This window comes from Akebia trifoliata, chromosome 8 (genome assembly GCF_017979445.1).
Source record: "Akebia trifoliata isolate Shusen 1 chromosome 8, ASM1797944v1, whole genome shotgun sequence".
NCBI classification, from domain to species: domain Eukaryota; kingdom Viridiplantae; phylum Streptophyta; class Magnoliopsida; order Ranunculales; family Lardizabalaceae; genus Akebia; species Akebia trifoliata.
This window is the reverse complement of record NC_141382.1, coordinates 49,507,206-49,518,698: the sequence shown is the minus strand read 5'-3', so window position 1 is coordinate 49,518,698 and position 11,493 is coordinate 49,507,206. Positions and strand designations below refer to the sequence as shown.

Below are 11,493 nucleotides of genomic sequence, written 5' to 3'. Positions count from 1 at the left end.
CAAAGACTTTAAAAATGAAGGGCCATTCAACTCCCAAATTTTAAACTCAAATTTTATACAATGTTTATGTATTTTGAAGAGTTCCTTCTAATTTTGTGCAATACATCCCTATGATGTCCAATCATCGTTTTGGATGCAACATGGAAAATAAACATGGGTGTCTTACAAATGTAAATAGATCAAAACACACTCTGATTTTCTCAGAGCCCTTACTTACACCTCTACCGAAAAATACCATTGACTTTGGTAATTAAGGCACAGGCTTTCCTTGAAAAGAAATTAGAATCCTTCTACAAAAACCGCCAATATTTTTATTATGTGGTTGATATTATCATTATTAACAATTACAAATGTCTTTCTCAACTATAATGTGCTTCTTGGAAGGATGAATGAGTTTCTATCGAGACAAAATTAAGGTCAAAGGGGTGATTGAGCTCGTAAAATTCCATTGAAATCACGGAAAAAAAAAAAAATCCTTTCGAACCAAGAAATTGCTAATGCATTCTAAAGTTAAATAGTTTCAACTTTCCATTAAAATTTGATGGAGGCCTTTTCTAATTGTTATGATGCCCATCCATATTAGTGTTTATGAGAGAATCAAAAAATAACATGAGCACAGGGCACCCACATGAGAAAGCAAATAAAAAGAAAGAAATAAAAAATGGGAGATGTTATATTGCTTACACCAGATAAAAAGAAAAGACATAGTTCTTTCCACTGAACCCAAATAAACTATACTAAGAAAAGTAAATACTAACAAGAAAAACCATCTCACCATCTAGAAAAGATTCTATTAGTTAGGCCTTTTCTTCTTGGTTTGGTATTTTGGTGAACCGGCCACACTTTGTTTCCTCTCACCATTGTTTCTTCTAGTTAATTAAACTGTATAATGTTGTTGGATGGTATCGATATCCAGCCCTTTCAGCTTCACCACTGACTCGACATGCCCCTTGAGTGTGTGCAGCTCGCGAAGCCTGCAGCCAATAAATTAAACACGTTCTTAATCTAAGTACACCATGACCAAATTTATCTATTGTTAATCTACTAAAAACTAAAGAAAAGAAATGCAAAATAATAGGGGATTTTGGATAATATTGTAGCCTAGTCGGTTTTCAAATAAAGATGGTGAAAGGAACAAGTGAATATCCATACCTTGCAACCTCAGCTCGCCTCTTGGCCTGCTCGGCAATCTCGGAAAGCTCCCTGTAATTGTTCTTGTCAGTGAAGAGGTTAGTGGTTTCCGGTGGTTGAAGACCATGTAGAGTCCTTTGTGCAAGGGCCCACTGAGCTTCTCTTTCCTCTTTCCCATAATCTTTCTTGGTGGTGAAGGCAGTCTGTTTTCATAAATAAAACAATACAATCATTAGACAAAAGCCCCACTTATACTTCAAGTTAACAAACACGATGTCTGAAAACAAAGCACTTTTTAGAAGGGAAATGAAAACAGAAAGATACCTTCTTTTCTAGGAAGTTATCCCAAGCTTTTCCACTTAGGATGTATCGGGTTAAGAATTTGAGCAAGTCAAGTGGAATATAGGTTACTATACTGTAAAGCCAGATGACTCCAGCCCACCCCCAACCAATTCCCTTAATCCTTGCGAAACGCCACTCAGCATACACAGCTATCAGCGTCGCGACCTAGTAATTATCAAAAGAGTTAAACATTGTGGGTCATAGCATGCTTCTTCTTTTCTACCGTTGTAGGGTAAAATAAACAAATCCATATTCAGTATAACAGAATTTACACTGAAATAATTTTCTTTTTAAAAAGGGTATGAAGGGAAGATCTTCTTACCAACTGAGCAGCTATGAAAGCACTAACTAAGAGAAATCCAGGGCGTTCGACAAAAGACCAACTGCGAGACCTTGTGACAAAAATGAGGGCCTGGCTCACAATACTCACTTGCAGGTATAAGGCCGCCGTCTTTTCAACAGAACTGTTTCTCAACGGTTTAACATGGAATGTGTCCTACATAACCAAGACCAACCACCAAAAATAAATCTCAGATTAACCATGAAAAAGAATCAGTTACACATCTGGAAAGTCGACAAAATCCCTACCGAGAAGAAGTCAGTTTTGCTCATAGCCCAGAAGAATATCACAGTCATCAATGCCAAATAACTACCGAGGACCACTCCAGTTGCGAAAATCTCTCTCAATTTCCAACTGTCGGGCATTGGAGATGGCTTGACTCGATCTTTCGATATTGTCATGATCGTTCCTAGAGATATAATAATGCAAGGAATCAGAATCACAGTCTTGTTTTGAAGCCATTGCAACGTAACCATAAGCAGAATACCTTCAAACCAATTAAAAAGTTGTATAGGATAAAATCCTCACCATCATTTAGGATGGCAATAATCAGAACCATGAAGGGAGAGAAGTCAAACTTCCATATCAGAGCAATAAACATGAAGCCAAACTATAACATGGGAAGAAATGAGAAAGTAACAGACTAATCAATAAAAAGAATAAGAAAGATATAAGGACTTAAAACAAAACTAATATCCACTCAAGGCAACTTACAACAATACGGATTGTGATCGAGACGGCATATATCTGAAAATGAAAGTACCAACATGAGCGAGCTGAATCTCTATCAAATTGAACTTTATAAAATTATGAAGCTTCAAGAAAAAGAATATGAAAAAAGGTACACACGGTGTAGTTCTTCATCCTCTGAAAAATAGCTCTGCTGGTAAGCACCGCACTGATTATAACACTCAAACCAGGTTCTGTGAGGACAATGTCTGAAGCTCCTCTAGCAGCATCAGTAGCATCAGCAACAGCAATTCCAATATCCGCCTTCTTCAAAGCGGGGGCATCATTCACACCATCTCCAGTCATTCCACAAATATGCTTCCTCTCTTGCAACTTCTTCACAATTTCATATTTATGTTCTATTTCACCAAAAAAAATCCATGTTAGAAGAAAAGATTTATATAATCAACACAGATTAAGTAAAGTGTCTGCATCACAAGGTGGCTGGTATACCTGGAAATACTCCAGCAAAACCATCGGCCTTCTCAATCAACTCATCTACAGGAAGCGATGCAATGGATGCATCCTTGTCTTGGCCGAGCAATGAAGAGGATGGATACATGTTTGTTCCCATTCCAAGCCTACGGCCAGTTTCCTTGGCAATGGCAAGCTGATCTCCTGAAGATTGAAAGAGCCATATGAGAGAAACGAACAATTACTTATAGGAGTGGGAATGTAAAAAAACAGAACATGAATTACCTGTAATCATCTTGACATTCACTCCAAGGTTGAGAGCTCTGCGGATAGTTTCTGCACTATCATGCCTGGGAGGATCAAAGAGAGGCAACAGACCAACAAATTGCCAAGCTCCCCCTGCACTTTCTTTTGTTCTCTCAGGCACTTCCTGCAAACATATCCAGAATTCCAACAATAGGAGGAACATTCTATTATACATGGAAGGAGAAAAGCCATCAATGTGTCACAATAGAAAACCTGTCTTGCAACAGCCAATGATCGAAGACCACGTTCAGCGAATTTGTCAATCACGGAATGGACTTTGTTCCTCACATCCTCCTTACAGTTGCAAAGGGCCAAAATCTGTTTCCAAAGACAAATTGAAGCAAGTAAACCACTAGATATCTTAATTATAAATCCTTTAATAAATCTAAAAAGTGAAGCATGAATAAAGAATTTACCTGTTCGGGAGCACCTTTGCTAGCCCGATGCCACTTGCCATCAACATCAATATAGGTGAGAGCAGTCCTCTTATCTACAGGATTGAATGGGAGAAAATGGACCTCTCTAATACCAGCTCTTGCCTGCCCATATAACACATGTGAGCTTGTTCTTCAATTATTCTTTTGACCTCAGAAATGAAATTATGAAAAGAAACAGAAAGGAAATAAAAGAAGAAGGTTTAGCTATACCTCCTTTGGATCAGCAAGCATTCCAACCATGGCAGCATCAATGGCATCCTGATTTTCAGTCCTAGATGCCCTTGCAGCAAGTAAGAGCACATGCTCCTTGTCCACACCTTTTGCAAACACCTCGACAAGGTTTTTGTCAACACTCAGCTTGTTAAGTGTCAGCGTCCCTGTCTTGTCACTGCAAAGCACATCCATGCCGGCCATCTCTTCAATGGCAGTCATTCTCTTGGTGATGGCACCCTGTTCAGATAGCCTATGAGACCCAATAGCCATGGTCACAGACAAAACAGTTGGCATAGCAATGGGGATTCCACCAATCAAGAGAACGAGGAGATTGTCGATTCCATCCCTGTACTTGCGGTGCTGAATTGGGTACATGACGATCACCTCAATGATCATTCCAATCGCAATAGAGCAAATGCAGAAATTCCCAATTGCAGTGAGGACTTTCTGGAAGTGCCCAATTTGGTTGGTGCTGTCCACTAGATGTGCCGCCTTCCCAAAGAAGGTGTGGACACCGGTAGCAATGACAACTGCTTCTATCTCACCCTGTTTGCAAGTCGAACCGGAAAACACCTCATCCGATGGGTTCTTTGTTACTGGGAGGGATTCTCCAGTTAGTGCAGATTGATCAATCTTTAATGGATCACCTTCAAGAAGACGCGCATCGGCTGGAACAATATCTCCCAATTTAATGCTGATTATGTCCCCTGGAACCAGAATTGCTGCATCCTGCTCACTCCATCGACCGTCTCTGAGCACCTATACACATATCATAGTCACCAAATCAGAACACTGATTTAAAACGGCAATAGAAAACTTCAGAAAAAATGGGAAAAAAATAACAAAATGAAAAAAAAAAAGAAGAAGTTATATCTACAAAATAAAAAATATAAAAAAAAGAAAATTATGAGAAATATATATATTAGAAATTTAGTCAATGTTTTTAATATATTTTTTGAGCCAAAAAGGAAAAAAAAACACTATTCAATATCTATGCATGATAACATGTTTCCACACATGATTGTATATTTTATGATTAAAACAAACTTTAACCATAAATGTATTTTTGAGCGAAATAACATACTATGAAAATTTTTAAAATCTATAATATCAAGATATTATCATAAAATCTTACATTAAACAATATTTATGAACTAAATCACAAACAATCAAAAAACCATAGAAATTAACCATACGCCCAAAAAAAGAGGTTCTTATTATTATTATATTTAAAAAAAAAACGGCTTTCAAACGTAAAAACACATATTTTTTTGGAAAAGTCAAAATTTTTTATTAGGTGCAAAATATTTTTAAACAGGACCTTTGAAAAATAAAAATAAAAAAAAGTTTTTTGTTACTATGATACATATCATCATATAAAATAAATTAAATACTGAGACATAACCCTATATGATCTATCTGTCGAAGTTTGGCGCCTAATTAGATTACCTTAGTTTTTGGAGCAAGGCCAGCCATTAGAGCTGCAGCAGCATTACCAGCATTGTTTTCTTCTATAAAGCTGATAGTGGAGTTGATCACCAGCAAGACTATGATACCCACAAAGTCCTGCCAATCTGGAGGCCTTCCATCTCCATTTGCTAAGGCAATGGCCATCAAAGCAGCTACTTCCATAACCCATGACAGAGGGTTCCACATAAAACCCAGAAACTTGAGAACTTTGCTCTCCTGTTTTTTTTCGAGAGATCAAATCGTAAATCAACTATAGAAGAAGCCAAAAACAGTATAAAAAATAAAAAAAAGCTTTGATGTTAATCAATTAATTGAAGGAAAACAGACCTTTTTCTCTTCGAGTTTGTTGGGTCCGAAAATCTGAAGCCTGTTGGCTCCCTCCTCTGATGTCAGACCTTCTTTCGTACATTTTAATTGCTCGAACACTTCCTCTATCGGAATTCTTTCCTGTAATTATCGAAACCAGAGTCAATGACAACTCACCCATACTTCCTTTTTGGGGGAGAAGTCAAATATTTTAGATTAGAGGTTGAAGATGAGGACATTTAGGGTATTTTAATAAGTCTATAGTATAAAACTAAAGTCTAGGGATCTGTCCTCATTTTGAAAAAACATGGGTATATCTAAATGACCCATTGAAAAGTGGGCAAATATTTAATGTCACTAAATAAGCCTTAAAAATATTATTTTAATGAGCTGCGTTGTTGATCTCCACAGATCAGATCTCCAGAAGGACTGCACGGTGAAGAACCAGCCCAAAACGACACGACCACTTTAATATAATATTTTTAAGTGTTACGTCTCTATATAAACACCGTCGATTTCCATTGTGATTATCGAATGAGAATCTCTAGGAAGAACAGGTCGGTGGCGGAGGTGGTGGAGAGTTGCTAAGGTGCGACGGAAGTACTCAAATATCAAAATAGCAATAAAAAAAGTTAACAAAAATAAAAACGTGGTGACACCAAATATGAACAGGGAAAAGGAAAGATGAAAAACAACTAAATAAGTCCCCGAAAATTTATTAGACCATCCTCGAGATTCGCGCTACGTCTCGAGAATTACTAATGGTTGTTCTTGGGAAGACGAGATGTGCAAGGACAAGGCAGTAATCTCGATTGGGAAAAGAGCTGCCTTTTACTGGAAATTTCTCTCTCTCTCTCTCTCTCTCTCAAAATAAGAAAGACGACACACTATAGTTGACAGAGAGAGAAAAACAGAGAATTTTTTTAAGAAAGAAATTGTGAGATCGAGATTATAATAATCTTACAAAGACTGTGTCGAAGACGAAACTGACCGAAATCAATCCAAATTTTTTTTATATTTAAAAAAGGTGGTCGAGACCGAAACAAAACAAGATCATTCCACCAGCATGGATGAGATCACAGTAAGTTTAGATTTTTTGTAGGCTTCAGATCACAAAAGAACAAGATTAGCAAAAGAGGAAAAAAAAAAAAACAGAAATACTTTATAGACTGAACCTTGAAGAATTAAACCGAATACATTAATCCACCATTGAAAGAACATCGAAAACCAAAAAGACGACATCTTGATCTTCTCGGACCACATATCAAGCAAGAACAAAGAAAAATCTCGTATTATTCAGCACTTAAAAAAAAAATTAAGGCAAGATTAAGAAGAACAAAATTCAACAATCACATTCTTGACTAAAATCTCCATTTAAACTTCAAAACCAGTAAATTAATCCATAAATCCATAAAAAATAACGAAAAGGGAAGAAAAACAGAGAATAGATCGATTACCAGATCAACGGATTCATTTTTAATCTCTTCCAGACTGTACGATCTATCGACTCCCATCTTCTAAACAGAGAAATCTCTTTCACAAAAATCAACAAAAATACCTTAAAAACAACCCTAAAATCCTGTTAAAAGGATATAAACCCTTAAATCCTGTTAAAATGAGATAAACCAGAGAGGTATTACAGTCATGACGGTCTCTATGTTACCTTCACAACACGAAACTAAATTTTAGCAAGTATTCACACTAAACACCCATCTTTATAATACCTACGCATTCGAATGGGCCCACCCAACTTCCATTTAGATTATTTTTCATTTTTCATTTTTCATTTTTCATTATTTTATTTTATTTATTTAATAATACGAATACTCAAATAATACCACTCAACGTGTAAAAATATACGTACTTTAAATGTTCGTTTTGTATCTCGAGGAAAAATCAGGTTATGAGCACATTCCACATCAGTTAAATGTATTTGAGTTTTTTTTTTTTTTCTTTCTTTTGAGTCAGTCTAGTACGGCTCCTTTTTATTTACACGTGTTGATGCACGCTCATCGTCGGTCCCATCTAATCCTCCTTAAGTCAATGCCCAAAGAATTATTCCATGCTCTTCGTGACATTGTACTTATATTACTTCCACCATTATTGACTGTATATAATTCTGATCTAAAACAACAATCCATCTACAATGTCGGTCCCACAGTTATTTAAAGAAATATAATAAATTCCTTTGGTTTGGAAAGATTATATCTGATCAACAAGATCGAGAGGCTAATATCATTTTTGCCTATGTGAATGAGATATTGTATTTTATTTATTTTGCCATTATATTAAGGAATTGGCTCCTTAAATGGAAAGTTTATTAGTTTATTAGTTTTATTGTAATACTGTACCAAGGATAATCTCATTTTTGCTGTTTTTAATTAAGGATTGACTTTAATATGGGTGGGCCACATCATGGGAAAGTCATAGCTCGCCTAAACGACTGTCTTTTGGTCAAAAATAAACGACTTAAACATCATTCACGAGGATGACCCTTCGGTGCTGACCGTTGGATTTAGTGAAAAGAGGTTTGATCTTGACCGCAAACACTTTATCTTTGCGTAGCCGTAACGTGATCAGGTCATTTGAATACATCAATATATGGACCCACTTAAGAAAATGACCATGATAGAGGGATCACAGCCGTCTGATCATAATAATTCTATCTCATTATGAGAATATGGGTCCACCTCTATTAGTCATGATGGCAGATTTGGAAGTTTATACAAAATCAAACCATATAACAAAACTAAATTCTTTAATGGGTCCATCAACGATGCTAGACGTTAAGTGTAAACTTGTATTTCTCTTTATTCTATTTTTTTTTCCAAGATTTTTATAAATAAATAAAATTCAATTATTACTTATTTTAAATATTACTGATTTAATAAAATTTGTCTAACACGGATGTAAACTGTTAAGGTGATAAAGGTGATCTTAAAGATACCCAACCATATAAAAAACGTGGGATGTAAATATCAGTTAGCTAAGATAATTTGTTAGGATTGGAGATCTTGGTTTAGAGATTGAGTGACATAGAAAGTCTGGATCACATCAGATATTTAGCAAATCACGGGTTTAAAGATGGGCCCCGTGTTTGTTTGAATGTTCTAACCTTCAACAACGGACTTTCTATCAACAATCTCTCTCTCAAAAGTACACCAAATTCTTCTCTTAGAGTGAAATAAAACAAAACTTATAACCTATAATGTCACTTAGGGTGGTCACAATATCTTGAGGTCTTGTTGCATTATTTAACAAAATAAAACAAAAAAAAATAATAATAAAATTGTGTATTGTACATAAAAATGTTAATACCACTCCACTTAGATCTCACTTGGGGGAGTGGTGCAATGATAAAAAAATCATTCCTATTCAATCCCTTCTATAGGAAATGTGGTTGCAAAATTGGGTATTTGATGATAGTATTTGGTAAGTGCTCTTAATTAAGAAAATATGTTTTTCAAAACTTAAGTAATTATATAAAAGTTAGGATAAATTCTTAAATAATTATCAAAATTTTCAAAAATACTGAAAGTGATACATGTGTTGACAAAATGTTATTAAATTATCAACATTACGTGATAACTTTATCAATATTAGCAACGCTCCGAAAATACCATTTTTTTTAATTATTTTGAAATTTACCCTAAAATTTATAGAATTTATAGTCATCATTTATTATCTAAAAATATTTTAGGGTCATTTTAGTCATTAAGTTATATAAAAAAAATGATGGGTATATACATTTCCCGCATTTATATATATATAGTAGCGTTCAAAGGTCCTAAAGAGAGCTAAACATTTTTTCAATGTATGAGTTAGAAGTTTCGAAATGAACTGATTTTTTGTAAAGATGATCTCAATGATTAAGAGATCATCCTCACAAAAAATTAGTCTATTTCAAAACTTCTAATCCTATCAAAAGTGATTTACAAAAATCGAATGATCCACAATTCTTTCACTATAAACTAGGGTTAGAAGTTGTAAAATGAGCTGATTTTCGAAAAATGTTTGGCACAATTCAATGTCTAACTCTCTTTAAGGCCTCTGAATGCTTCCCCATATATATATATATATATATATAAGTGCCAACAAATTCTAGTAAATGCTGAAAACTAGAAGGTTGTATTGGAAACTTAGCTCGTTTGATTCATTTTTACCTAATGTATTTTGTGAGAAGCAAAAAATCTAAACCTGCTATTAAACCCAAGTTTCATATCCAAAAATATAATATAACTAAAGTTTGCTCATCCTTTTTGTCCTTAGAGTTAAGAGGGTAAAAGGAAAATAATAAAAATTTAAGGTATTACTGAAAAACGGATGGAGGGGCAAAGGTAAAAAAATTGAAGGAATATTATTGAAAAATGAATAAAAGATAAAAGACAATAAAATTAAAAGATCTTGAAAAAGAGGAGATATGATAGAATAAAGTTGAAGTTATTCATTGAAGATGCATGTGAGATTGAATCTAAATCACTCTTTATAGGTGATAAACATTGGGGATCTCCATAGTTCTATTATATTTATTGAATATTCCTTTCATCTTATAAAAATGGGTAAAATACAGTTTGACCCCCTATAGTTTGGGATAATTCTATGTTGACTCCTAACATTTTGATAATTTCACTTATCTCCCATTTCATTGATGGTGTTAAAATCCAAATCTTATATTACTATTTTACCCGCTCATTTAACCTTTCTTTTCCTTAAAAAAAATAAATTTTAATACAATGGTTAAAAATGCTCCCATCTAATCATTCACATTCTTGCCCATAAACCCATTTTTTCACATGGATATTTTTTTATATCAAAAAATAAACATGTTAAAAAGAGTAAAATGGTCTTTATAAAAATATTTTTTTAACTCTTTGGGTTGATGGCAAGTAGATGGGAGGGGGTTAAGTGAGTCCCTTCCATAACTATGAGGGAGGGAAGTACAATTGTCAAATACCAAACTACCTGGGGTGTTGGTGTAACTTACTCAACAAAAATTACATAAATAATCCCAACAATGGTTAGGTATGATCAACAAGTACTTTTGTATTAATTATAGTTAATAGAATTTAAATAAATACAAATAATTTTGCATAAACACATATTTCTAAAAACTAGGATTCGAGGTCAGATTCCTCTGTTTCACTATTAACATGGGGGTTAGGGATCAATCTAGAGCATCTCATTGCATCAATTGAGTGCTAAATTATGAGTATTAAATTTTTGGGTCCAACTCTTAGGTTTGTGTAGAGGATAGTTTTTATAAGAAACAAACCTATGATGTGTGGCACTTAGGAATCCTAGTAAAATCTTGAATTTCGAGCCAACTCATCCGAGTCTGAGTACTTGGGCATGTTCGATTTACATAATGCACAATCTCGTCCTTGAGTAGAAACCTCAGATGGTCGGGGTAACATTGAGACACAAAAAAGAAGTAGGTTGACTCAATCAACTCTGAATCCTTAAAAATTGAGGATTAGACAAAATAAAAAATGGTTCTTGATAAAGAAAATTCAGAAAAATACAGGTTGAATAAGAAACTGATCTTGATTAAAAATAATCCTAATCAAGATTCACCTTCTAAATAGGATGAAGATTAAAATGCTAACGAGATCTAAGGGGATCTTTAGGTTTTTAATCTATAAATATAATGGTTGAAGCAAAGATAGGTATGTTATTTCATTGCCTATATTGTTAATCTGCTATTTTTCGAGTTAACCTAGTTTGGGTGTCGGAAAGGTTGTGTAGCAAACTAGCAAGTACACCAAGGAGCACAAAAGGTGAAGATCCAAGTCATCAATGCAAATC

General features: G+C 34.5%; 1 protein-coding gene across 1 annotated transcript; it reads right to left on the bottom strand.

The window, feature by feature from the left end:
- Positions 1–655: 655 nt before the first annotated feature.
- Positions 656–7,381, bottom strand: LOC147397494 (plasma membrane ATPase 4). The gene is made up of 16 exons (XM_086449190.1): positions 7,146–7,381; positions 5,710–5,829; positions 5,362–5,598; positions 3,910–4,671; positions 3,679–3,801; positions 3,476–3,580; positions 3,242–3,386; positions 2,996–3,160; positions 2,663–2,901; positions 2,528–2,560; positions 2,342–2,423; positions 2,062–2,222; positions 1,796–1,969; positions 1,456–1,638; positions 1,153–1,334; positions 656–974 (listed from the first exon to the last, which is right to left on the bottom strand). Exons 1-16 carry the CDS (start codon positions 7,200–7,202, stop codon positions 878–880), a joined length of 2,865 nt encoding a protein of 954 aa, XP_086305316.1. The 5' UTR covers positions 7,203–7,381; the 3' UTR covers positions 656–877.
- Between the last annotated feature and the right edge of the window lie 4,112 nt (positions 7,382–11,493).